This window comes from Tetranychus urticae, chromosome 3 (genome assembly GCF_039701765.1).
Source record: "Tetranychus urticae isolate SD_2017Ah chromosome 3, NJAU_TeUrti_SD_1.0, whole genome shotgun sequence".
NCBI classification, from domain to species: domain Eukaryota; kingdom Metazoa; phylum Arthropoda; class Arachnida; order Trombidiformes; family Tetranychidae; genus Tetranychus; species Tetranychus urticae.
In genome coordinates, this window is record NC_142960.1 from 15,428,913 (window position 1) to 15,455,534 (window position 26,622).

The 26,622-nt window shown below is 32.7% G+C and overlaps 6 protein-coding genes and 1 long non-coding RNA gene across 16 annotated transcripts; 2 read left to right on the forward strand and 5 right to left on the reverse strand.

The window, feature by feature from the left end:
* Positions 1-292: 292 nt before the first annotated feature.
* Positions 293-3,086, reverse strand: LOC107364153 (pancreatic lipase-related protein 2-like). Of its 2 annotated transcripts, XM_015931474.3 has the most exons (4): positions 2,944-3,086; positions 2,294-2,436; positions 1,030-1,839; positions 293-960 (listed from the first exon to the last, which is right to left on the reverse strand). In XM_015931474.3, the coding sequence occupies exons 3-4, from the start codon at positions 1,727-1,729 to the stop codon at positions 527-529; spliced, it is 1,134 nt and encodes a 377-aa protein (XP_015786960.1). In that variant the 5' UTR covers positions 1,730-1,839; positions 2,294-2,436; positions 2,944-3,086; the 3' UTR covers positions 293-526. The 2 variants fall into 2 exon arrangements, with proteins under 2 accessions (XP_015786960.1, XP_089125368.1); XM_089269242.1 differs by lacking the exons at positions 2,294-2,436; positions 2,944-3,086 and having other exon boundaries at positions 1,030-2,213.
* Positions 2,957-6,210, forward strand: LOC107364154 (glycine receptor subunit alpha-2). 6 transcript variants are annotated; one of them, XM_089269238.1, is made up of 10 exons: positions 3,092-3,154; positions 3,508-3,590; positions 3,673-3,861; positions 3,928-4,010; positions 4,223-4,363; positions 4,580-4,809; positions 4,888-5,016; positions 5,093-5,486; positions 5,822-5,871; positions 5,989-6,210. In XM_089269238.1, the coding sequence occupies exons 1-8, from the start codon at positions 3,113-3,115 to the stop codon at positions 5,369-5,371; spliced, it is 1,176 nt and encodes a 391-aa protein (XP_089125364.1). In that variant the 5' UTR covers positions 3,092-3,112; the 3' UTR covers positions 5,372-5,486; positions 5,822-5,871; positions 5,989-6,210. The 6 variants fall into 6 exon arrangements, with proteins under 6 accessions (XP_089125366.1, XP_089125364.1, XP_089125363.1 ...); XM_089269240.1 differs by lacking the exon at positions 3,092-3,154 and adding an exon at positions 2,957-3,033 and having other exon boundaries at positions 5,822-6,210; XM_089269237.1 differs by having other exon boundaries at positions 5,822-6,210.
* Positions 6,067-9,691, reverse strand: LOC107364151 (uncharacterized). 2 transcript variants are annotated; one of them, XM_015931471.3, is made up of 3 exons: positions 9,257-9,691; positions 8,164-9,120; positions 6,067-7,998 (listed from the first exon to the last, which is right to left on the reverse strand). In XM_015931471.3, exons 2-3 carry the CDS (start codon positions 8,234-8,236, stop codon positions 6,545-6,547), a joined length of 1,527 nt encoding a protein of 508 aa, XP_015786957.1. In that variant the 5' UTR covers positions 8,237-9,120; positions 9,257-9,691; the 3' UTR covers positions 6,067-6,544. The 2 variants fall into 2 exon arrangements, with proteins under 2 accessions (XP_015786957.1, XP_089125360.1); XM_089269234.1 differs by having other exon boundaries at positions 9,270-9,452.
* A 98-nt stretch (positions 9,692-9,789) lies between these two features.
* Positions 9,790-14,304, forward strand: Ent3 (equilibrative nucleoside transporter 3). 3 transcript variants are annotated; one of them, XM_015931469.3, is made up of 3 exons: positions 9,790-9,929; positions 10,346-10,780; positions 11,257-14,304. In XM_015931469.3, exon 3 carries the CDS (start codon positions 11,537-11,539, stop codon positions 13,790-13,792), a length of 2,256 nt encoding a protein of 751 aa, XP_015786955.1. In that variant the 5' UTR covers positions 9,790-9,929; positions 10,346-10,780; positions 11,257-11,536; the 3' UTR covers positions 13,793-14,304. The 3 variants fall into 3 exon arrangements, with proteins under 3 accessions (XP_015786955.1, XP_089125358.1, XP_089125357.1); XM_089269232.1 differs by adding an exon at positions 10,015-10,123 and having other exon boundaries at positions 9,794-9,929; positions 10,346-14,304; XM_089269231.1 differs by having other exon boundaries at positions 9,794-9,929; positions 10,278-14,304.
* Positions 14,305-14,443: 139 nt separating this feature from the next.
* LOC107364162 (uncharacterized) lies at positions 14,444-24,637 on the reverse strand. Its single transcript, XM_015931486.2, has 2 exons — positions 24,496-24,637; positions 14,444-18,687 (listed from the first exon to the last, which is right to left on the reverse strand). Exons 1-2 carry the CDS (start codon positions 24,502-24,504, stop codon positions 14,728-14,730), a joined length of 3,969 nt encoding a protein of 1,322 aa, XP_015786972.2. The 5' UTR covers positions 24,505-24,637; the 3' UTR covers positions 14,444-14,727.
* LOC149093463 (uncharacterized) lies at positions 18,733-22,834 on the reverse strand. The gene is made up of 2 exons (XR_016199864.1): positions 19,759-22,834; positions 18,733-19,489 (listed from the first exon to the last, which is right to left on the reverse strand). It is a non-coding gene; the product is annotated as an uncharacterized LOC149093463 (long non-coding RNA).
* Positions 24,422-26,424, reverse strand: Rrp47 (Ribosomal RNA processing 47). Its single transcript, XM_015931487.3, has 2 exons — positions 26,034-26,424; positions 24,422-25,585 (listed from the first exon to the last, which is right to left on the reverse strand). The coding sequence occupies exons 1-2, from the start codon at positions 26,218-26,220 to the stop codon at positions 25,005-25,007; spliced, it is 768 nt and encodes a 255-aa protein (XP_015786973.1). The 5' UTR covers positions 26,221-26,424; the 3' UTR covers positions 24,422-25,004.
* Between the last annotated feature and the right edge of the window lie 198 nt (positions 26,425-26,622).

Below are 26,622 nucleotides of genomic sequence, written 5' to 3' on the forward strand. Positions count from 1 at the left end.
CATTAGTATTGGAGAATGATTTGAGAAACATAAAACAAGTTTGAAATGTTGATTAGCAGAGAGCAGATAAAACTGACAAAATTGCTCGTAAGAGAAAATCTTGGAACTTTTGATTAATGATATCAATGCTTTGAAAGTCGGTCAATCCCCTCCAGTTACTGATAATTACAATCGATATACCAATAATCGAAGACGACAAATAAAAACTGATTAAAGAGTAGGCGACTATGGCTTCGCCAATTCTTAAGCCCTTTTAACATTTTAGAAAAGCAAAAGAAAAAAGTCCGTTGAAAAGGCTGTCCAAAGTGTCTTTAATTTTCATTTTGATCTGAATCTTTTTCGTTTTCAACTCGATTCATGTAACAATATCAATCTAACCCAACGGGTTTTTTAGATTTTTATTGACATTTTGGTTGATAGAAAAACATGCGAATAAAGGAGGAAAAATCAAAAGAGTTCTGATTAGTTTCACAATAACTTCAATGGAGTACAGTTGAACAATTAACACGAGACGAAAATTAAAAAATTAACAATTTATCAAAGGATTATGAGAGGTATTTAAATAATAACGACCTCGACCTGGATATTTATTGCTCCAGTAACCAAGTCTACTATCTTTCAACTCTCTTTTGCACTGACCATTGGCATATATTGAGCTACATTGAACTGCTTGGAAGAAACATTTATTAATTGAAGCTCTCATTAAAGCGATTGAAAATGCATGTGAACACCAATCAATCCCTGAACATCCAGGTTGATCAAGATCATTCACGCCTCCACCATTAGGATAAAAGTCAACATGACCAAGTTGTAAAGATGATCCAACTTTGCCTGAACCGGCTTTATTGAAATCCCAAGGAGCCTTAAAAGATGTTGTATGAATAACATCAACAAATGCAGCATCGGATGGATTAAGGCGTTTACCAGGAGCAAAAATCAGTATTCCAGGAGGATCCAGACCTGTGAAAATATTGAAAAATACTTTAGATTCACTTTTGCCTCAAGCATTGAAAAATAATCTAAACTCACTTGTGATTCTTCCTACTTGGAATCCAAATCTAGTCAAAGCGTATGAACCCATAAAATGAGCAACCTGAGTACCGAGACTGAAGCAAATCAGATGAACATTATCATAGTCAATGTCTCGTTTAAGTTTCAAATTTTTCAACAACACTGCAATCTGACGTCCAACAATCTGTGTATTAGCTGCTGCTTGATGAAAATTATAAAAATCAGTAACTCTGGAAACGATTCCTGGATCAGCTCCATTGGCAAAGTCAACCAGGATGACAACATTGACAACCGATAAAAGTTCATCTTTCAGGGCAATGAAACGACTGTCATTGTAAACATTTTTATAACCAGGGATAAAGAAGACAATCTTATCAGATGAATTAATTGAGTCCAGTGAATGGGTCATCTGTTCTGGTTTTGATGAATGATAGATGTTGAATGTTGTTCCAATAGAAGACGGATCTTGTGGACAGACACTGTATAAATCAATGGACCCATAAACTGTCAATGGCCAAGGATCAAAGCAACCAAGATCTTGACCATCATCATTTTTATAACATATTGGCTCATCACAATAATTTAATGATAAACTTTCACTTAGGTGTAGTTGATTGGCCTTTATTGTTGACCTGTTGCTTACTCTTGACGGCATTGATAATCCATTGTTAACTAGACACAATATCGTCCATAAAAAGGTCAATATGATATTGATCATAACTAGGAATATACATCAGATAATCAAATTGAGACGAGACTCGTTGGCAGTCAAGACCAAGGTTTAAATGGTTCAACAGTTTTATTGGTGTGTTGTTATTTCATGAAGAGCTGTTTATGAAAAGACCAGAGAAAGAAAAGATTAATTGACAATTAAATAAATGAACAGCAATTAGAATAATTGTCGCTAAACGCTGATTATAAGTCCTTGAAATAGACACTGTAGCTTAATTGTCCTGGTTTAGTTTTATTGTAGCTTAATCACAATAATTTTGTCCCATTGTTTAATAATTGAATTCAACATTAGCGTAACCCATGTTTGTCTTTATTCTGGCAAAAGCTATTCTACTCAGTTTTATACAAACCTTAACTATTCTGGATTAACGTTTATCTAGATAATTTATTAAAATTGTATTAGCTTGAAATTACAAGAATATTAAGCTTTAAAAATCGAAATTTTTTGTCCAATCATTTCAACGTTAGAATAATGTTTACAATCGCTTCAACTTGCATAATTAATTTACATTGCTCTAGTATGATTTATAAGCATAAAATGGTTTCTTACCTGATTAATCATGAATTTGAAGGACTCCATTTTTCACCACACGAGATTCACTTTTATAATCAATGGTAATTAGATCAGCTCGCGACACAACTTTTGAGCTCAACCGTAATCCGTCAAAATTTGAGTGAAGACAATAAGGAAGACTAAATGAAAATTGTGATATCGTTATATTGGTAATATCATGTTGTTATACAATTATTGATTTGCTGATAACTTTTCTGCTCTTTTTTGTAAACTGTTACCATTTTTTGTTGACAAAAATTCATCTGAACATATATCATTAAAAGTTGAATGAGCTTCATTTTCACCTCTTCACTCGATTTTGTAGCTGAAACAATTTAACTGGAACGCTAATCATTAACAAACACATAATTATGCAATCTTAAGTTTAACATATGATTACATTGTACTAAAGAAGAGGCTAATATTAGTAAATTGATCTAAAAGTAACTCTGATTATTGACAATCAATAATAACCTAAAAATATGGCCAATTGTCTCACAAAATTGACCGAAATATTGAATGTGTTACAACATGTTGTTATAACAACTATCAGTTGTGTGTTATTAAATTTGGTTAACTGAATAATAACTGAATTGGTTAGGATAAAGTACAATATGAAAATGGGAAAATGATTTTAAAATACTTACTTATGAACAATCCTTTCAACATCTTAACTGTTGTTTACATGGTTTTCAAGCCAGGATGGTCAGTAGTTGGTTTTCCTGTTGAAAATCAGGGTAAGTTTATTGACAAGCTTTCCAAAATTAACTGCCTATTCATTTATTCAAAGATCGTCCATTAAACATCTCTGTTAACATGATCATTGAAGATATAAATTCACTTAATCCAATAACAATGGTAATGTTTATTTTAACTAATCATCGAGTACCTGAAATTGTCCGCCAATTTTTTATAAAAACAAAGGCGCAACATTCAAATACCATTTGGTCACATTGCGTCTGATGACCTTATTCACCTAATATCTTTAGAATCTGACTCATGATGTCATTCTAATTAGGATGCCGAAGTTTATTATAATTGTTAGTAAATCAATAGTAATAATTGTCGATTAATAAATCTAATTGTTATATTAATTGATGGAAGATGGGGTTACTATCGGTTGACAATTTCAGGTACAATTTTTGTATTCCGAAAGCTTCAAATAAACTTTAAATTGTGCTTCAATTGAATTGTTTGTTTGTCCTATTAAGGATTTCAGATTGGAGTTTTACCTGACCCAGAAGTGGACTTTAACTAATGTTCATTGTCAATCAATTTATCAATCGATCCAGAGGTTATTATCCTTTAATTTTCTCGTTTTTCACTCAAATGTAACCAAAGAGTTGTCTATTTTTTTATTCTGTATTTATTTACAGCAAGGAAAAGGTTGAAACCAACAATAACCCAATGGTATTGAAAGGTAAAGATTTAACAAACATTTGGCTTCCAGATGCCTTTTTTTATAATGCCAAACAAGTTGGACCCACAACATTTGACGATGGATTCAAAAGCTTGATTGTACAATTTGACGGATTGAATAAATGTTCATTTACCTACTCTCTGAGGTTAGTTTAAAAGATATTGAATAAATTTTATTGACCGGCTTTTTATTTTGCCTTCTCATTGTCTAGATTATCTGCTTTGATTCCTTGTCCAATGAATTTTCGCTGGTTTCCAGTTGATAAGCAAGTCTGTCGTGTATCAATCAGATCTGGTAACTATATGATAATTGTTACAGATCAATCAAGCATGATCAAAAATTCAACATCAACAGAAAACTAAAATTTTCTGAGTTGAGCTTTTTGTTATTTTAATCAAATGGTTCACGTAAATACTCATCTTTTTTAAAGTATCATCAGCAATTTATTTCTATTATTGAACCATATACCTTTCAATTTTTAATTTTGACATTTTCCTTTTTTTCAGGCTCATATCCAGCTTATCAAATGGTTTACTCATGGCTTCCTAAGGGTGTTATTGTTGAAACTAAAGTTCCGCTTCTTCAGCATTCTTTAAAAATGAATTATTTCCAGATGAATGCAACTGTTCACGATCAAGGTAAAATGGGTATTTATGCATGATTAAAACATTTTATTGCAATCATTTAACTTTCCCATTATAGATAATTCAATATTGCAAGATTTTAACAAAATTAACCCTAACTTAACCACGAGAAGAGCTTTTCTTCACTCAACTTCAATAGCTTCTTGACTAACATTACTCAAACTTATAGGGGTGGCACTAATTACCAATATTAATAATTTAATTCAATTAAATTTACAGCTTTATTCACCTGGCTAATTGTTGATTTAACCTTTATCCGAATAATATCTTACCATGTAATTCAAATTTATCTTCCAACAATCATCTTGATGATCATAAGTTATTGTTCATTGTGGATGGGAAATGATATTGTCGCCGGTCGAATCACTCTTGGTGTTACAACCCAATTAGCGTTAATCACGCAATTTTCTGGCTTAAAGTCTCGTCTACCTCAAGTTTCATACATAAATGTAAGGTATTAACCTGTGATTGATGTAATTAACTTCAGTAATCAATTGACCATTTAACCAGTTTTTTTAATCTTTCAGGCCTTAGATGTTTGGATGGTATCTTGTATGCTTTTTGTCTTCTCAACAATCATCGTAACAACACTAATCATTGTTATCAACCGCCATACCAAAGAACTGACTAAACAGATGCAAATCGATCAAACAAAGGTAATCTATTCAGTTAGCTAAGTCATAGACGACTCTACCTATTTAAATATAGATGATTAATTGAATCACTTTTCAGTCTAAAAGGTTAAGCCGGGTTGAAAACAGTTTGCTGAACAGAGTCTCATCATATGGCAACCAGTCATGTATATCAAATGGCACCAAATTGGATATTAATCACAAGGATTCCATTGACTACAAAATTCAGTCATTTGACCCTTCATGTGATTATGTAGATAGCAAATTAACCATCAATGATTATTCAGAAAAAATTGATGTTAGTCTACGTTTCATCTATCCATTGACTTTCCTACTCTTCAATACTCTTTACTGGCTAACCATTTTAACATCCACATGAACTTTAATCTATTTAATTATTTCTCGATCTAATAACTTTAATTGTTCATCTCCACCTTAACCCACCATCTATGAATAGATAAATTTGTTTCATGCTGATTGCAATAAAAATAAGCCTAATTAAACCACTACGTTTGAGGTAACCTTTATTTAATCAAATGGTTAAATTGTTTAATCTGGTGCTATTTTGAAATTGGTTAACTTAATAGTTAACTAACACTGTTAACTAAATAAGCACAGTTTGCTCTAAAGAGAGTGATTAGACCTGATAAAAAAAGTAAAAAGTAAAAATGAAAATGATAAGAAACCTAAAATGAAATAAAATGAAAATATGAAAACCCATTGAAAGCAATGGAAAATCAAGACAAAATTTTGTCTTGAAAATTGAAAAAAAGTGTTGAGATTAGATTACATAGTGGTTTAAATCAGTTAAACCACAATAAAAATAAGCCTAATTAACTCATTGAAATCAGTCTTCTGTGAAGTCAAATGAAAGCCAAGGTTAGCAATACTTTACATTGACATTTACTCGACCATGGGTTGAATTACTTTTAATCTTGATTCAATCAATTCTTGATTATTTCACATTTCTGATAATTATTCCCGATTCGTCTAAAGGAAAGCAAATAATTCAATCAATGCAATATAAGGTGATCTCATACAGCCATAGATGCTTTGTAAATATTGGAATAGCGATTGGTGTTTGATTCAAGTTTTTATTTATTGGTACTTCTTGGTGTGTTTTAAATGTTAAAATGTACATTTAAAAGCACACTTGATCACAGTTTATCACTTTGTTTCAAAATATTTTATATAATAATTAAAATCAAATTACTCTCATGCGTATGGAATTATAACATTATCTTTACAAATATTTAAGGTTATTTTATAGCAGAGTCTCTGATGAAACTAGATTAAATTACTCGGTAAATGTTTACATTAAATTAATTATAATCAAGGTTAAATTAACTTGATTGTATTTACATTGATTGATGAAGTTGAACTAAAACCAGGAAAACCTTGATAGAGAAAAAAAAAGTGTCAAGATCGTTTAGTGAATCAAAGGAAATTAAATGCACAATTAAATTGAAAATGGCAGAATGTTTCCAGTAGATGTAACTGAAAGTAACTGTCAACTTAGACTAGATTAACTGATACAGTTGATTTAATTTGACTATTTAATCACAGAATCAGATGATTTGGATAGTTTTTCAGTTGAGCCTTTGGTGGTTGAATGCATCTCATAGTCATAGTAATCCATTTCAAGTGAACCAGATTCATCGAAGTCAAACTGTTCCAATGATGAGGCATCAACAAAAGATGTCGATGTATTGGCTAAATCATCAAGTAGAAGAATTTGAACTTTCAGTTTACGATGAATAGGTACTATCAGGTATATACAGAGAAAGATTAAAATTGAAATTACTATGAAACTGGTTAAAGCAATCAATGCAAGCCAGATGAGTTGAAAAGAGCTAAAGAATGCGATAAAAGAGGTAAAAAAATTTCCAGAGCCAACATCTGTTGAATCAATCAGAGTTACATGGATTAGGTAGTATCGATTAGTTGGAGTTTCAATTCTGAGAAATGATGATTCTAATTGGTGAGTATTTGTTGATTCACTTGTCACCTCTAATTGAGGATCAATAGCAAACAGTCCATCACGTATTATTGGTAATTGAGATTGTTGATTAAATGGTTGAGCATGTCTTGGTGCTGATGATGATATTGTATCACAGGAAAGAGATTTAACAATTTGTAAAGACAATTTAATCCGAGATCGAGTCAAGTTAACCAAGCATAATGGCTCAGAATCAGCTGACGGGAAAATTGATTTTACCAATGGTTGAGTTGAATTATTACACAGAGTATCAGATTTGGAGCAAGGAAATATCTCCAAGAGAAATGATGATGAATGATTTAACTGGTTCACTGTAATATTGGTACCTAATTCGGGTTTGTGCAAATGATATGCAATTAAATGGCTGCAGCGACATTTAACCAATTTCAATGGTAGATATGAAATTGTCAGTGAAGTTGGTCTCTTGGTAAGGTCACTTTTCTTATAATCATTTGATGTTTCATGAGCAGCTGATGTAAATCTGTATGAAGGTCCATGATTTGAGAGGATTGCGAATTGATATTGTCCATTTGTAGTTGTACTGTTGTTGGTCTTGATGTTAACCTCAGAGTTGAAAGCTTGGCTTACGTTAGACGAGACATCTTTGATATGGTGAGATTCATAGGAACCATGAGAAGGTTTAAGGTTATCCAGAGTAAATTTACATTCAGGTTGAGTCCATAAAGCAATTGACGAGTTTATCTTGTGCATTGAAACATATGAGAAGCAATAATATTTGGTTTCAGGATTAAAGAAGGTACAGCTGATCTTTATCAACCTGTTGAAAGGAACTTTGAATTCTTTAAGATAATAGTATTGGCGAAGGTGTAAGCTTGGATCATTGGTTGAGTAAACTCGGATCAGTTCAATCATTTGGTCATGAGAAGATGACAAATTAGCTGATGATGATGGATGTCCTGTTAAGCCTGAACCAACATTGACCAGAATATCATAAGTATCTAAGCATGGATAAATCGAGGTAGCAGATATAAGCTCAATTTGATGACCTGCAATTAATGAAGATTTTTGTTTGATGGTCAATATTTTTATTGATTGGTATCATCTGCATAAACTGGTAAATTGTAATTTGATTGTTTACTTGAGTTGAGTAACAAAGGTACACAAAACTGTTAACAATCAATCTAACCAAAGGTAACAAATTGTTGACTTACCTGAAGTCACATGGCGATAATAGAAAGGAAATAAAGTTATAATCACAATTATTGAGACTTTAAACTGATCCATACACAGTAGGCAAGATTAAGACCACAGAGATAAGTAGAGAGTCCAGGTGAATAATCAGGTCCAAGGTTTAATGATTCAAGCCAACAGGGTTATGAAATGTTATCATGATGGTTGTACCGTATTAATTAATCAGTGTTGCTGATTGAAGTATATAACTGTAATGTGATGAATAATGAACAACAGCCGGATAATAAAAGCAAACTTACAACAAAAGAAACCGTTATTGAGCAAATAAGAGGTAAACATTTGGGTAAGAGTGAGAAGAGGTAAGGTAAAGATAAAACCAGGTAAATAATTTTTCAATGGAAAGGTAGAGATGAAGAAAGAAATCGATAATAGAAATACACGATTTGGGAACTTTCAGGTTTGTATTAAAAACAAGAAGAAGAAGAAGATGATGATGATGATGAGAAAGAGGATGGAGATTGGGTAGAAGAGGCAAACTAAGAAACCAAACAATAATGAAATGTGTTGATTGAAATGGACAGGTCAATGTTGATGGACCAACTAGAGGAATAAAGAGTGTAGAGATAAAGGTAAATTTGGAGTTTAGGGAGTTTGGCCTAATCTCTCTCTCTTTTTCATTTTTTTTGGGTTGATGAAAGTAAATTTTCACTCCCAGTCTCCCTATGGTACATTAGTGAGTTGAAATAAAATTGCTTTGAGGATTAAAGTGGGAGTGAGGGAAATGATGATGATGACCTCAAGGACATGGAAGCCTCTCCACCTGTCCTTAGGCTTATAACACGCTATTGATCCATTTCTGTATTTTCTTTATCGCCATGATAATCATCCTTTCCTTTAATATTTGGTTGTATTTCATCTTCTCTGTCTTCTTGCTTTTTACCGAGCTTCCAATTTCTCGCTTTTCATTTAGGTGGAAACTGATTGGAAAAAATAGTGTTTGAGAATAAAAATCTAAATGAATGATAATAAATATGCATAAACATATGCGAGGGAGAAGAAGGGAAATCAATGGAAGAGGAAAGGAAGAGAAATGAGTGAAATTTTGTAGCTTACTAATAGTTAACACCTTAGAAACAAAAAGTTGAGTTTAAGGTAAGCAACAAATGGATATTATTAGGTTTGCAAAACCGAGCAGCCATCCGTTTCATCCGTAATGTTGAGAGGAGGAAAATAATGGTAATGGTGATGACGATGACAATGACGATGATGATGATGAACAAGCAGGCAGAAACATGTTATGTAGAGCAGGGCTCATCAATCAAGTAAAACTCTTGCTTCTAATTGACTAGTAACCCTCACGGTTTGATAGGTAAATAGAAAAGTGAAGAGACAGCAAACCAATTTATTCACATTCTGGTTAAACAGTGATACATTAAATATAAAAACAAAAGCTGAAAAACAAAAAAAAACAAGGTTTCAATGTTGAATTTTGTTTTATAAAACACATGAACTCATGAATCATCAGCAGACTAGACAATGTAAACAGCAATATTTCAATCCTTACCTTACTTGATCAACAAAGAAGCTGGTAAAATTGTTATAAACTTTGTGTCATCCAGCTTTGTCTTGGCAAATCTTCTTTGCTTCCATCTTTGATTTAAGACAAATAAAGCAAAAAGCTATTCTAAAATTGTTATGTAAACACTATAAATTAATTTGTGATTTCGTGCCAAATCACCATAAAATAATTTAATTAACCATGTTTTACTGGTCATCAACTTAATGGGTAAGTAGTTTAATTATTAATAACCTAAATCAACAGTTAATTGGAGAGTGAAATTGATAAATTTAGAGTCAACCAAATGATTTAGATTTTTTCTTGTAATGAATAGTGACAAAAAAAGAGGGAAACCAGAGTAAAATTGTTTACCTAAAGAGGAAAACTCTTAAGAGACCAAAAAAGATTCACTCAAAGTAATGGTAATCAATCTAAGTGATTTCATCATGAGACAAAGAACTAACCTGAGAAGGGAACTCTTAGTCTAGGGCTTATCAAGGTTGCCTTTTCAAATTGTGATTAATGTATTTCTATTTACTAATAGTTTCATTCTTCCTCGTTCTTCTCTCTATTCAGCTTTCATCAAACCATTGTCATCATTATAATTTTTTCTTTCCAACTCCTTTCTCTCCCTCTCTTTTCAGCACACGTTACTGTCTTCACTGTAACCATTGAGTGAACTTAAGGTGTAACAGTTGACAACAAAAAATCGATAATTTGCTCAAATCTATGGTAACCTCATCCGCATGCTTGATACTTCCATCTCTGTTTATCAGGTCAAGTTTACCAGTTGTAATGTGAATAATAATGGTTTAAAACGAGTCCAAGGTCAACAATCGGGAGTCAATATTATTTTAATCATTGTTATACTTGTTTAGTTCATCACTTTTTCTACTAGTTTCATCGCCATCATCATCGCCATAAACTAAACATCGGTGTCATCATCATCATCAATTTTAATCGACATCTTTACCAATTGGTACAAAACACAAATACCATTGGCAAACCAGTGCCTTGAATATGATGCTCTATTTTTTAATCTCATTGTAAACTGTTCACATCGGTTAAATATTTAATTGGTATCTTTTTTTTGTGAATCAACATCATATACTGTACCTTACCTTACCAGATATACAGTATAATTCAAAAAAACTGACAGTCAATCAATTGATCGTCCCTCAGTCAACAATTGTCCAAATAATTTGAAACTCATTTAATCAGTTTTATGACGTTTTCTGGACAAAAATTCATTAGAATCAATATTTTGTATGAACTACATCAGCGCCAACAGCCGAATGGCTTCTAGTTGTCATTGAATTGATGAGGAAAGTTATGAAATCTAATGATATTTCTATGTAGTTTTTTAGAAATTATGATTTCAATTAAAATTGAATAAATGGCCAATTATGAAATTGTGCATCACAATCTATATGTCTATTAATTCCCTATGATCTGATCTGTGAAATGCGCCAAAAAAATTTTGGTTTCAATTCATCGTCTGATCGAAAATCCCAATTGAACGTAAGACTGTCAATTTTTTTGAATTATACTGTAGTTAACATAATGAGTGAGAATATGATGAGGAGGTAAACACATCGTTTTTGTTTATGTTTATGCTTATAATGACACAATGATGATTGTCAAATTTAACTGTGACAATGGTTATAATACAATTGTGCAACGTCAGCCGTTATCATTATTATTGTTTTTATCATCAACCAAAAGTAATCATAGAAGCCACTTGAGAAGAAGATAGATTTGAATTTATTATTTGGTCATCAAGATGAACAATTTAGCCATAAACTAGTTTTATTTATCACATTAAAACAGTGAAAATGAGTTGTGGGCACCTGTTACTCGCAAAAGGTAAATGGAAAGCACCAAAGTTCCGTTACATGCGAAAATCAAGAAAACAAACATTACCAGCCTCTGTGACTTCTTCACCATCAGTTGACGGTTCCTCTGGACCTTCAAGGCGTACAGACAAACCTCGATTAAAGAATATCATTTCAGAAGAAGATACAGCAGATGATGAAGCTTGCTTACAGTCATCCCCTGGTCCAAGATTATGTTATCATCTATTATCATCTTCTGATCATCAAACTCTATCTTCATCATCAGCTTTCCTAAATGGAAATCATCAACACTCTTATCCCACCGATACAAACATTACCTCTAACATTGATGGAACAAGAGCTTACCCATCTTCATCCCCGTGCTCCTCACCTCCTGTCGATGTTTATAATGGAGTTTATTTCGGCTTATTACTGGCCGGTGTGGGTTTTCTTCTTCCTTACAATTCTTTTGTAATTGCTGTTGACTATTTTCAAGATCATTTTCCGGGAACACCAATTATGTTTGACATTTCATTTGTTTATATTCTTTCTGCTTGTTTAGCGGTTTGCATTAACAATCTTTTGGTTGAACTTGTACCACTCTTTTGGCGAATCAATTTCGGTTACATTCTTTCATTTGGAACACTCACAGCGGTTGCAACTTTTGAAATCGCCTTTTGCCCCTTCACCCAAGCCACGGCATACTCATTGATTCTTTCTGCTGTCGGTGTCATAGCCTTTGGATGCACAATTCAACAGTCTTCTTTTTATGGTTACACTTCGATGTTACCCACTCGTTATACTCAGGCAGTTATGACAGGAGAATCGGCAGCTGGACTGATTGTATCAATAAATCGTATTGTAACAAAGCTCGTATTTTCTGATGAACGCGTAAATACTCTCTTATTTTTTGGTCTATCTATTGTACTGATTGGTTGTTGCATTTTTATACATAATTATCTACAAAAGACCGCATTTGTTCGATATTATCTCACTCTTTGCTCTAAAACACGGTCGAAATCAAAAGAAGCTCATAAAAGATCTAATATATTAGAGGTGGAATCAGAAAGAACAAAAGATTTGATTGAAGGAGGCCATCGTGGTCACTCTGAAGGATTATCATTGGTTGACTATTTAGAAACCGACCAAAGAAGTATAACCGAACGATCAATTCTTGGCCCAACCTCTTTGGTTCCGTTAGGATCGCCAATAATGTCTGATGGTGATTACAATAAAAAGCGTTGGGTTGCACATTCAGATTCAACTGAATTTGATATGCCCTTTGGTATTGATGAAGAAGACTTGGCAAATTATGTTCCACCTGTGTTACCTGAACCATCTTGGAAACGAGAAGCAAAAACGTCGACAACTTCTGTCAATACAACACCGGCTTCCATTTCAAAAAAGAGTGTCCTCTCAACTTTTAGTGATAGAAAAAAATGGAAATCAGGATTAAATGATCTCAGTGATCCAATCAGTTGGAACTCGGATGGTGATTTGATTGAAGAAATTATTGATGATGATACCAAACTTGAAGTTACCCCACCAACACTCTCATCAGTTACATTCAAAGAAACTTCTTCTGGTTTGTTTAATTTTCATCATCATTCATGCTGCAATAGTTACAATTGGAAAGCATGGCGTAAACGTTTAATCACTGGAATCCAAGTACGCTTCAAAATCAGCCAATTAATTTGGCCTTACATGGTTTCCATTTGTATGGCCTATTTAGTAACTCTATCACTTTTTCCCGGAATTGAATCTGAAATAATAAATTGCTCTCTCGAAACATGGATGCCAGTGATATTGATGGCAACTTTTAATCTAACCGATTTTATTGGTAAAATTGTGGCATCCTTTGCTTACTATCTCAAACCTATTCATCTCATAATCATCTCTTCCATACGTTTCCTCCTCATCCCATGTTTGGCCCTATGTGCTGCTCCACGATCAGCACCTTTTTTTCGGTCAATCATTTGGCCATTATTTTTCTCATCACTCCTTGGATTTACAAATGGTATCGTTGGATCATTACCTATGATACTTGCTCCATCAAAAGTTAGTTATAAATTGAAAGAGCTTACTGGAAACCTGATGACTCTTTCCTACTCATTGGGTCTTACAACTGGGTCCGCTGCAGCTTACCTACTTGATTACCTTCTTGGGCCATCCTTTCAAAATCCAGCTTCCGTACTTTGTGCTCAAGAAAATCAATTCAAGTTCAATAACAACACAGTCTCAAATTTTGTTAAATAACATTTCATTGTTTGCCCATTGATGTGTTCCATATTGTCATCCTCATACTTCCATTGTACAGATGTATACATATTTTCATAGTTTTTCCTGTCTTTGTCAGTGTAAATATGATCTTAAACTTCGGGAAGAACATTCAGGACATCCAATAATCATTTCATTCCACAAACGTCAACTTTCTGCTGTGATTTAAATGCAATTACTAATACAACCATTATTAATTCATTTTGATGATGCAAAGAGCTAAAAGAATCAGAATATGGTAATCCGGCAAAATACGGTGTATTATCAATTATTGATCAAATATTGAATATTTTCAAAATTCTGTTGTTTATTACATTTTTCTGTAAATTTAATTCTTCAAATCTTCCAATCAAATTGAAAATTGTCATCTTATTCTTCCAATTGTACAGAACAATTATTTAAGTTCAAGTTCATGAGAAAATTGTTTTTTTTGTGACAAATGTGTTCAAAAAATCTCACCCGTAATAATAATTTCAATTGTCTACAACTAATTTCATTGCCTTAATTGACTCTTTTTACTATTTTACGCGACTATTTAGTACTACAGTCTGGTTTTTTTATTTAGTAAAAAATTAGGATAAATTCAAATTGATTGATTCAACCTTATAAAAATTAAGACGCAACCGACGATTCTTAACAAAAATGTTTCCATTTTAATGGTGTCATAGCAAAAGATGGTGGAAAAAATACAAAAAAGTGATTTGAAGAGTGGCTTTTTCAAAGAAAGCAAAGCAAAAATAATAAATTCGCTGACATTTAAATTATCAACGAATAAGATGTTTGTTATGAAATGAGACCTAGAATGATGAGAATTATGATGAGAATTTAAATTGGTTCTGTAGATGAGATACGTGAGATTGTGTTGATGAAGTAGAGGTGAGATGGATAGGAATAAATGAGATAAATGATTATATTTAATAAATGCCTCGAGAATCAGGACTCAAAGACATTCGAGATGCTTGAGAATGAGGATGTTCTTTATTAAAAAGTAAAAGAACGACTCTTCCAGATCCTTGGGGTTGTTCAACGGCTCTTAGATGACTTGTTGCAGAAGCTGCTGTAGCATCATAAGGTGAATTTGTTCGTAACCCATAAGCACCCATATCATCAGCAGTTATTGACATTGCATCTTCTTCGTCATCAAATACTGGAGTGTTTGAACTAGCAGAGTATGATGGGTAGGATTCGGATGATGGTTGGACCTGTGATTGTGAGGATGGGAAATTAAAGCTTTGGGATGGTCGAGATCGAGCAACCAATGCTGGTGGAGGAGGTAAACCTCGAGTTAAAGGTGCGTTTTTAGGTGACTGAAGTTGCTGTTGTGAATTTACTGGTAACGGAAAGTAAGATGAATCCTGTTGTGGTGATTTTGATTGCGGTGGAGCAGAATATGTCGATTTAGTTGCACTGGGTGGTGACAAAGCTGGTAAATAAGATGTTGATGGATTTTTTAGTGCAGTTTTTGTATTTGGTTGTGGTTGTGGTTTAACAGCACCTTTGGTATCTTGCTGCTGTTCTGGTTGGGTTTGTTGGGTTTGTTGGGAAATAGGGAAAGATGGATAAGATGAGATTGGTGACTTTTGATTAGAAGGTGCGGTCTTTGATGATTTAGTTGAGCTTAATTGAGATCTGCCTGCTTTTGTTCGATAATTTGGAATAGTAAGTGGGGCTTTTGGTTGATTTAAACTTGATTTAGTTCCTGAAACATTTGGCAGAGGAGATTGTTCGTAAGAGCTTGCAACTTGTTGACCACCTTTTACTCCTGATGATTGAGGTACAGAACTGTATCCTCGGTCAGATTGAGTCTGTTGAACAGGTGCTGATGAAGAAATTGGAGCTTGGAATCCTGAAGAGTAACTATCATCAAAATTTTGTTGAGTCTGTGGTGCTACTGGAGCAGACCCTTTTACAGATGCAGAAAATGAAGCAAATGCTGGTTGTGAGGTTTGATTTGGTAGTGATTCAGCATCACTTTGTTGTTGTTGGATTTGACTATTTTGGCTCCCTTTGACACCACTAGGTAAGCTTTGGTAAAAAGATGATCCATAACCAGAGGTTTGTTGAGCAGGGGAAGATGAAAACGCAGAAGAAAATCCAAGAGGATAGGAATTTTGTTGCTGTGAAGTAGCACCTCCTTTGACAGATGAAGATTGGTAATCGGAATTGAATGAACTTTGAGAGTTTGATGAGTAACTAGACTCTGTATTTGATTGTTGTGATTGAGCTCGTCCTCCTTTAGTTGGTGCTCGTAAATTGTATCCTAAATCAGCTTGAGTCTGCTTTTGTTGTTGGGGTTGCTCAGGTTGAGATTGTTGTTGTACAGGAGTTGCTTGATAATCATTAAAGTTAGATTCAACTGGACTTTGTGATGGTTTAGAATAAGATTCTGAGACACCTTTGGTTGACTTGACTTCTGACGAATATCCAGCTGATTGTTGGAAAGCTCGGGCAGCTTTAACTGGAGGTTGAAGAGCAGCGGAATAACTTGACTGTACAGCATTACCTTTGGTTGGCTGATTTGATCCTTTTACAGAGGTTTTTTGTTCGTTTGAAAAACCTTCATCAGAAGTTTGTCCACCTTTGGTTGCAGAAGAGTAGGAGTTGTCTAAGCTTGGAGATGGTTTTGCAGATTTAGTATCTTTTGGTGCAGCCTGGAATCCACTGGAATAATCATTATTGTAGCTTGATTGTTGTGGAGCTCGTCCTCCTTTAACAGATGAAGAAGATACGCCAGAATTATAACCAGATGAAGATTGAATAGGCTGCTGAGTTTTGATTGAAGATTTGGTTGGGAATCGTAGCGATGGTGATTTTTGTCCAACAGATGATGGTTGTTGGCCGTATGAATCAGTTTGGACAGTTTGTGTAGATTGTTCATAGTTTGAAATAGGGGCTTGACCTTTGACTGGTGCATTGTAATTTGATTCATCATTTCCTAATGATCCAGTTGATTGTTGGAAATCAGACTCACTTTTCTGTTGTGAATCATATGTTTGTTGTTGTTGTTGTTGTGAATCGTAATTTTCCTTTTTTTGATTATCGCTTGGAGCATAAGGGCTTAATTCAGGAGGAACTGGGACTAAAAGAGCGGGCATTTTCTTCTCTGGCTCTTCATTTTCTTGTTGTTCTGGGGAATATTCAGATTGTTCATCTTTCTCTTGCAAATCTTCATTATTTTGGACAGCTTGATTGTAATCGTCTTGCTTAACCTGTTGCTGTGGTTGTTCTTGCAACTGTTGCTGAACTCCATAGCCCAAGCTAGGTGTGAATGAGGAAGAAATTGGTGCTTGAGAGAAAGATTGTGGGTTGTTGAAAGTATTTGAATAATCATTCACAATAGGACTTGATTGGACATTTTCATATGATTGTTTAGGAGGAGTTTTAATTCCTTCTTGTTTAATTCCATAGTTAGATGAGTCTTTAACTGGAGAAGCAGATTTTACGGATTCTTCATTGGATCCATATTCTGATGAAAATCCTTGTTGGCTACCGTAAGAATTAGACTCGGGTTGAGCTGACTGGCCATAGAAGTCTTTTACAGGACTAGTAATAGTCTTCCTGGCTGGTTCAATTTCCTGTTGTTGTTTTTGCTGTTGTTGCTGTTGTTGTTGTTGTGCATAAACTTGAGCTGGACTTTTCATGGGAGATTGTTGGCTTGGATAAGAGCTATGAACTGTTGGTGTAGCTGATTTACGACTTGAATCGGACGAAGGATAAAATGAAGGTTGGAAAGAACCTTTGGTGGCATCTCGGTTAGCTTCTCGGTTAGCTTCTGAGTAAGTTGAAGTTTTGGTTCCGGAATCGAATCCATAAGTGGATTGAGATGCTGGTTGAGATTTGGTAGCAGGACTTTTTACTTGTTCGAGTTGACCTCCAAATGATTCAGTTTCTCGTGATTGGAAATCGTTTGAGCCATAAGTGTTGGTGATTTTTTGTGTGTCTTGGAGAACAGGAGCTCGGAAAAAGTTATTTCTTAATCCTTTGACTGAATCTACAGCAGGCATTTGTTGTTGTACTAGTGGACGTTCGTAGTTAGGTAAAGGACTGAAACCATTCTTAAATGCTGAAGTTGTCTGAGAAGGGAATGCAGCAGAAACAGATCCATACCCAGAATCTTGCTGTTGTGAATATGACTGTTGTTGATAACCTGAATCATCTTTGGCTTGTTTATCAAAATCTTCAGTGACATCATATTGTTGTTGTTGTTGTTGTTGTTGCTGTTGCTGTTGAGGCTGAGGTTGGGGTTGTTGCTGAATGTAGGTTTCATCCTTTTGTTGAGCTTGTTCATTGCTTTGTGATTGACCATATCCATCGGTTTGCAATGGTTGAAGATAACCAGAATCATTTTGTTGAGGTACAACAGCTTCCTCTTGTTGTTGTTGCTGCTGATATTGTGGTTGTTGTTGATACTGTTGAGGTTCAGGTTGTTGTTGATATTGACCAGATTCGTCTTTTTGATTTTCAAAGGACGAGTAAGGTGTTTGAATTAAAGAAGGTGCAAAATTATCTTGAGTAGGGATATCCGGTTGTTGATAACCTGATTCATCTTTCTGCTGAACTTCTGAAGTTAAAGAAGTAGCTTGAGTTTCTTCGTGATCTTCAGGTAATCGAAGAAGCAGAAGAAACTTTGATTTTTTATTAGGAATTGCACTTGATTCCAGATCATCTTTAGGCTTCAGTCGGACCAGGTAAGCTTTAGGCTTGGATTCCTGAGAATTAATAGGCTCTTTTGAGGGTACGTTTACCGAGGACAAAGTTTCATCATCAGGAGAACCTGATGGTTTTGGGTTAACACCATAACCATAACCAGACTGATCATAATAAACTTCACATGACGCCAATTTGCATGCTAAGGCAATCACGAAAACCACTCCCTACAATAATAATGATAAAAGATGAGAAAAAGCATTGATTAGAAATTGAGTTAAATATAAACTTTAATCATATTATTAAAATCAACATAAAATTAAATAAAATGTAATAATAATGAGAAAGGGCAATAGTGGTCAAGTTAGTTGGTAACGGCATTCATCATCGAAAGCAATTTGAAAAGTAATCAACTCAATCAAATCGATTTGCCTGGAAAAATGTTTAAGAAACTCGTAATAAACAGATTAAACATATTTTGTTTAATCAACAACATGAATAATACAGCTATTGTAGAGATTACTCGAGTAATGGGAAATGATGTTTGTATTTATTTTGAATCAAAGTGAAAACATTATTAAACTGAGTTTATCAATAATTTTTAATGATTATACCGAAACTGGTTCAGAAACCAGATCAATATGTGAATGTGTGTTGTAAATGTCCGAAACAATTGAATACAATGATTACATGAAATTGGATTGAAAAGGTTGACTAGCCTGCCAACAACAGATCAAAAATTAAGAAACGGAAGCTAATTTGTTAACATAGCAGATATGAGTCGTTAGGTATAAAAGGATTAAGACAAAATTGTATTGAAAAGAAGCCAATATCTTAATGCGTTATGAAAGGAAACATTTTATAAAAAGAAATGAACTTCGATAAACCAATCAAGTAAATTAGTATTATTTAGCCTCAGGTTTCATCAAATAAAGTTTTATTTTGAGTGAAAACAGCATAATCATCAATTCACAGTATTTTTAATCCAAGACACTGATCAAAATCATCAACTATTATTGAATGGTGAAACTGGTGTTGATAAAGAAAACGAAGAAAGCGAAAAGAATAGAAAACGAAATGAAATTGATGGAAACACTTTATAGAGAATTAGATTGTTATCTTCTTTGTATATTTGTATAATGATAATTATAAATCAAGTTGTAAATCAAGGGGAAAATGTGAACATTTGGAATGAGCAAAACACAAAAAAAAACAAAGTAAAAACAAAACAAAATTAAAATTGAAAATATCCAAAAAAGTGAACAATTTTAACTTAAAGTGATCAACATTATAATTACCTCAAGATTTTATATTTATAATAAACATGATCGTTTGGATTAAAATTAAACGGAAGGTGATGATGATGATTATCATGAAAATGATAAAGGTAATGGTGAAGATTAAGATGAACACATTGAAGGACGGTTTAATGACCCCAAGAGTGACTGCTTAAAACAGACAACGCACATTGTATTGATATTTATAGTAGATATAACGTCAAACACAATTCTGTAAATCACGATTATTTAGATGTAGACATTCAAGAGAATAATTGAATTTAAATAATAACAATTAACGAAAATGAATGATTATAATTGATGATATTATAATAAAATAACAATGTAAAAGTCGTAACTGATCATCATTAAGCTATCAGCTGGGATCACTAACATTCGTCTTTCCATTAAAAAAAGAAGAGGGATTTTCAAACGAGAAAAAGGGCAAAATTAGATTATCACGATAATTAACAAATAAATCGGTCATAATATTGATTTCAATGGTTCATTAAAACAGGGTAATGATGAGAAATGAAAAACTGCCCAATTTATTAATAAAAGGTCGATCTTAAATGATGATTGTTACACTAATTTAAAGGTGTTTTGTTACTGAAATAGCTTGGGCTATAATTTTACAATCAATTGCTTTTTACAATTTAAGATCTTTTGATACAAAAATATCAATATGAATAGATATATCTGATTGAAAATGGTAATAATATACATTTGATTGATTAGTTTATGATCTGTAAATTATGCAGACAACAATTTCCAATAAAACGTCCATTCAAATGATTTAAATGTGGATCGATTTTAATCTCAATAACCTGCAATGGAATCAATGAAAGCTGATTTAATTAACAAAACAGCTTCGATAAATTGAGTTAAATTGATACCCAAAATCGTATTAAACTTATCCATACTTGAGTCTAATCTTTGAGGTGGACAAGAGTGCAAAAAATTGAGACTTAATTGTAATCATGGATTGAAACATGGACAATCAGTCTGATAGTTAATAATTGTGAATAATGAACAGGAAATTGTGTTAACATGAAAATGTTTGGTAACAACAATTGTAACCTTTCAGGTTCTCATAATCATCTCAATCATCAACAAATGCAACCTAATTGAAATAAAAGGGAATCAAATAGTGAAAACAAGTTGTATTCATCCGGTCAATCAATTGAAATTGTTGGTAGTAAAAGGTTTATCAATTTAATTTTTGCGAAAAGCTAAACTCTGAACTGTTGCCTAATCATTGGCAAATCATCATCAATGATTAAAATCATTATCAATGGACAATAACAATGACAATCAATGGGAAAGTATTGCTTGTCTTTTCAATTTCTGGTCAAACAACAATTGATCTAATTCAGTTAATATTGGCGGAAATTTTTGTAAAACCTTAATCAAGTGGTTAGTATAGTAGGCCATCTTAATCATCATCATCGACAATAACATCAGAATCATCAGAATCGTAAGAACCATTGATTGAACAATCCTTTTCCATCATATTTCAAGTATTGCAGAGTGAAAACAATATAAAAAAATGAAATATTTAAAGCTGTAACATTTATTTTTACAGTGAAACAACCCATAATAAGCAAACTTATTAATGGTTGTTGCTATTGTCATCGGATGTCGTTGATTGTTGTCATCTGTAAGTGAAGAGGAGGATTGCTGATGATTAAATTAAAACTGTTTATCTATTTTCCTCCTCTTCAAAGTCATCATCTTAACTCATCTTAAAACCATCAATTGGACAAAAATATTGACTGGTGAAATGGGACAAGGATAATGATGATAATTTGTTAACAATTGGACAAGTAATCAATCAACTTCCGTATTTTAGATTCAATTCACTAATCACTTTCACCTCTGGTTGAGTTGATGATTGATTATGGAGCTACAGATTTCAAGTCTAATTTTGAAATCGTCAATTCACTTCAATCACTTCACAGTTGGAAGGAATCATTTTCAGAAAAGGTTGAGAAATGGTGAGAAAACAAGTTTCATGTTGATGATGATGGCGAGTGATTAAAGATGAAATTATTCAATTATTGGGTAACATTTTCAAGTGTATTTACCGATCGTCTGAGTTTATTCAATTAATTAAATTTAGAACATTTAATTGGCTGATTAACTGATTAACAAGCAAGGTTAAGAATAAGCTATAATCTTCAGTCTAAAGGGTGAGTTTATTCATTTTCATCACTTTACATCTTGCTTTTTTGGTGATCCAACAGCTTTGAGCATTTTTGCTACCTCAATATCAATTTTTTGATCCTATTTAAGACAATTTATGCCACAATTTGGCCAGTACTGGTTACAATTTACAGTACAATGAATAATAATAATGGTTAGTTGATTAATAAAAGTGGAGCTTGGTGTTGTCATTTGTGAATAGAGTTCAATATAACAATAAGTAAAGTGTGATTTTGAAATGAAATGATGATTTAAAGATGAGTGATGATCAACAACATGTTTCACTTATCAAGATGAGACAGATTCAGATTGATTTAACAAATCATGAACAGCCAACAAATATTTGCAGCTCTTTTTATTCGCCATTATAATATAAAACTATTATTTTTAGCCAAAAAAATCAGATAACCAAATAAAAATGTAAGCAAAATATTGTCTATAAGATGGGTAGCAACAGCATGGAACAAGTGTTCACAATTGTGATCAAATAATGATAATCAAAAAAGCACGTTAACAACCAAAGTATTACATTATGTATGTATTATTAAAAATACCCTTTTCACCAAAAATTAATCACTAACTTGATGATTAAATTGATCAATGATCATCAAACTTTTGGATAATCACATAAAATGCATGTTAGGCTTGTTTTACCGCTAAACCTTTTCTTGGTTCACATATTCAAGTCACACTTGTTAAGTTGAAATGTAATGCCGTAAGGCGAGTAAAACTGATGATTTTGATGATTAACAGAATATAGATTACAGTTATAATATTAAAATAATTGAAAGGTAAATCAGACTGATAAAGGATTGATTAATAAACATGAAAATGGAGTTGAAAATATCTGCCAATTTAAATTAGAGTAACGGTCAATTATGAATGGCTGTTAAAAAACCATGTGACAAAAGAAGCGCTAAGATTGAATTTGATTAATTTTTGATACAAAAAAGCAATTAATCATAAATACAATTATTATCATAGCCATTAATTGTAACAAAATCTATTAATTATACAAGTTGCATTTTGAATGGTAATTGTCATGCAAAAAATAAATCAACTAACAAATTCATTTAGCATTCGGTGTTTCAATATTTATTTTTTACAATTGAACTATCAACAGAAATCTATTAACACAATGAATGTCATTTTATTGTTGAAAATTGATTGATTAATCAAACCTTAAATAGGCTGTAATAGACGATGTTTAATGATTAAATAAGCTTCACCTAATATAGTTAACCTTGTTTATGTGGTTTGTTTACAGGCCATTTTGCGTGTAAGATTGTGTACAGTTTTTTACGGCTACAAGTTACCTGCTGAGGTTGCCTTTTACAATGATAGTTGGTTTAGAGGTTGATCTAAATGATAGCCATGAGTCAAAGGTATATCAATGTCCATAAATAATGAGATTAGTCTTTTTGTAGGTCATTTTGCACTATTATTGGTCAATAAAGCTAATAATGAAGTGAATTTTTTGTCATAACTAAATTGTATTATTTAAAGCGTACAATTTCAGCTCAAGGCGAATTTTTAAAGATGAAAAGATGAGGAAGAGGAAAAAATATTGTTGATGATTTAGATGATGATGATGGGGAGGAAAGATGAATGAGAAAGGGAAAATCAATCGATACAATTTGGATTATGATGTATTTATATATAAAAGTATTTATATAAAATATTTGCTTGGATTGGCTTAATTTGAGGATAGCTTAATACTTGATAATATAGTTTTGCTAGTGGCACAATAGCGAATGATTAAAGCTAATATTTAAAGTATAATTATCAACATTATACGCAATCACGAAATGATATAAAAATAATATGATTAAGAGCTGATTGTCATTTAAATGGAGGTAAATTGAAAAATTTGAAACACTTTTTTGGTGAAAATTTTGTTACTTTTCAAAATGTCTGACAATTTGATTACAATTTTTAATGGACCCGACTTGTCGGTAATTTTAGCACAACAAATGTTAATATTTTTCATTAATTGACTCTATTGTTTCGAGTTGCATCTAAATAAATGATGAATCTCCATAAATAAACTACAGACAACTGTAATCATCTCCTATTGAGATTCAAGTAATTCACTACTAAATTAAAATTCTGTGGTTTAACGTTTCACCATTTTAAAGTTAAAAAGAGTGAAATAAAATTAACTCCAAATTTAACTATTTTGCACTTGAGAGTAGAGTAGAGAGGTCATTAAATTGATGTTTAGTTACAATTATAATTCAAAGCAAGTTTAGATCGACCGGTTTAAATCTACAGAATCAAATGAACATGACTTTTATGATTAAATTAATGAGACAGGTTGCAGTTTGAGGTTTAATTTACGACAAATAACAAGGTGGAGATGAAAGATGAAACTGAAAATATGATCATTATTTTGATTGCACATTAATTGGTATGAAATTGTGGCTATACCATTTATTTTGCAGTTGGTTAATATAGTTAGAATCAAAAGATACGAGAATGACAAATTAGAGTGATTTAATTTTTCAAGAAGAGACAAAAAGGTAACAGGGTAAATCAAATGTGTTTACATACCAGTTTCATGATTGAAAATGTTGATCAATGGAGATATCAACAGACGTCGAGGAAAATCAAAATTAACCGGAACAATTACAATTGCACAAAATGTTGATTCGCTGAGAGTGATGAAAAGTCAATGATATAAAAATGTAAGTCCTAATAGAGGCCCAAAGAATGAAATTGCAACGAAAAATATGCCTTGGTGTTGATGTTGGTGCTGGTCAGTAGGCCAATGAGGTTTGATCACTGATGGAACGAAATTGGCACCAGGAAATAGAGACTCTCGAAGTTTATTGGTGGTTTACGTCAATTCGTAAACACTTGTGTTAACACTTGATTGTAAAGAGAAAGTGAAATGAATTAAATGAATTTCGTTTTTATATAAGGCCTGATGAAAGTGTATAAACATTTATCATCAAGTCGGCGGATCTTTTGCTCTTCCTATCATCCTCTTTATCTGCTTCTCACCCTCATCATTTTCCGATTTTTCCATCCTCCTTCGACATACATCTTTATAGCAAAATTCATCTCCTTCTTGTGTTTCTTCGACCCCGGTTCTTGTCTTTTTTGTTGATAAAAAATTCTTTTGCTGTATTTCGTCTTCTTTTACCCTTGTGGTCAGCTATAGTGGACCCATCAGCTGGTTTCTCCTCCTGTTCCGAGCCACCTCCTCTTTTGCCTCTTTTTCCTCTTTTTCGTACATTGAGTCCACCCTTGTTTCCTTCATTAACAAGACTGGTCTTATCTTCATTAGTTTCAACTTTATCTTCATCATCTTCATCGTCTTCACTTTCTTCATTATGATCATCATCTTGCTCCATCTTTACGTCTCCAACTTCCTCTTCTAATCGCTTTCTTTTTCTCTTGTTATTATCGTCATCATCGCCATCATAATCATAAGAAACTTTACCAGTACGCTCAGAAACTTCATCCTTCGGATCAAATAGGGAATGCCTTATAAATCTTTGTGCTGCTGGTACATCAAGTTTAGGAGCTTTAGCTGAATCTTTCAGCTTTTTTAATCTCATGTTGGCTAGTTTAATACGATTAATCTCAAGTTTCAGATCGTGATTTTTAGTATCCAATCCTTTACATGTCAAATAAACTAGATGAAAAGTAAAATGATAAGTTAATTGGACATTTTATAAAGAAAAATAATGGGAAAATATTGCCTTACAATAGCAGGAGAAGAAAAATAAAGGTACATTCAAAATGGTTAAGACCAATTTGATAAGCTGTTAATTAAGCTATTAACTAACAGCTAATTCTCGCATCGTACATTCAGCGATTGTTGAATGGAATAACAAGAAAAATAAATCGACGTCAAAGTAGGTTCAGCTTAATATATGGCAAAACAATTACTTTCAACCAATTCAACCAATAACGTATCATCATAATAACTAATACTAATAGCAAGTTCTACTAATCTAACTACTTAATCACATAATGGTTATGGTAAAAGAAACAAAACGAAAATCAGAGAAAGTATTGAAGCACATTGTGAAAAGAGTGAACACAAAAATATAAGGCAGAAAAAAATGTTTAATACTTACTCCAAAACAATGAGTTGATTGTAAAGGCAGCTGCTAGATCGAGTGAAGCTTCCTCCAAAGCGTTTCCATCAATATTTTCTCGAATAGAATCATATTTATGCAATAAAGCTTGACAATCACTTTTAAGAGAAGACATTTTACTCCTGAACACATTCAATTGATTTTTCAAATTATCAGGAACATCCATCTTGATTGATCAATTTTTCAGCTAATAAATTACAGTAAGGAAAGTGAAAGCAACCAAGATCAAGATAAGGAACCACCAAATAGATAGAAAAATAAATTAATTATAAAATTTAAGCTTAATCAAAAACAAAAAACAATGAATACAATTGAAAGGCAAAAATGTGGTTCAAAATCAACATGGAAATACAGCTGATCACAAGGGGTTGCTGCATAATTGCGTTGTGGAAAAAGCTGTTTATTAAATTATTTGAAGTACAATTTGTACTCTGTTTTTGTTAATCAACTGACCTATTTAGTAATTATTTTGCTTATGATTTTAATCAAAGCAACATTTACAATTACATAATGTCTGTGCTACAATACAACATGACTTTAATACAACAGGATCAAGACAAATTGATGA

What these genes read in the sequence shown, in the direction of transcription:
- LOC107364153 (XM_015931474.3), bottom strand. Translation starts at nt 1,729, where the DNA reads ATGATCAATATCATATTGACCTTTTTATGGACGATATTGTGTCTAGTT. An exon ending in CCAAGTAGGAAGAATCACAA is followed by an intron (nt 961 to 1,029) that starts GTGAGTTTAGAT and finishes ATATTTTCACAG; the next exon opens with GTCTGGATCCTCCTGGAATA.
- LOC107364154 (XM_089269237.1), top strand. Translation starts at nt 3,113, where the DNA reads ATGATCATTGAAGATATAAATTCACTTAATCCAATAACAATG. An exon ending in CACTTAATCCAATAACAATG is followed by an intron (nt 3,155 to 3,507) that starts GTAATGTTTATT and finishes TGTCCTATTAAG; the next exon opens with GATTTCAGATTGGAGTTTTA. An exon ending in CTCAAGTTTCATACATAAAT is followed by an intron (nt 4,810 to 4,887) that starts GTAAGGTATTAA and finishes TTAATCTTTCAG; the next exon opens with GCCTTAGATGTTTGGATGGT.
- LOC107364151 (XM_015931471.3), bottom strand. Translation starts at nt 8,236, where the DNA reads ATGGATCAGTTTAAAGTCTCAATAATTGTGATTATAACTTTATTTCCT. An exon ending in TTATCGCCATGTGACTTCAG is followed by an intron (nt 7,999 to 8,163) that starts GTAAGTCAACAA and finishes CATTAATTGCAG; the next exon opens with GTCATCAAATTGAGCTTATA.
- Ent3 (XM_015931469.3), top strand. Translation starts at nt 11,537, where the DNA reads ATGAGTTGTGGGCACCTGTTACTCGCAAAAGGTAAATGGAAAGCACCA.
- Rrp47 (XM_015931487.3), bottom strand. Translation starts at nt 26,220, where the DNA reads ATGGATGTTCCTGATAATTTGAAAAATCAATTGAATGTGTTCAGGAGT. An exon ending in AATCAACTCATTGTTTTGGA is followed by an intron (nt 25,586 to 26,033) that starts GTAAGTATTAAA and finishes CTTTTCATCTAG; the next exon opens with TTTATTTGACATGTAAAGGA.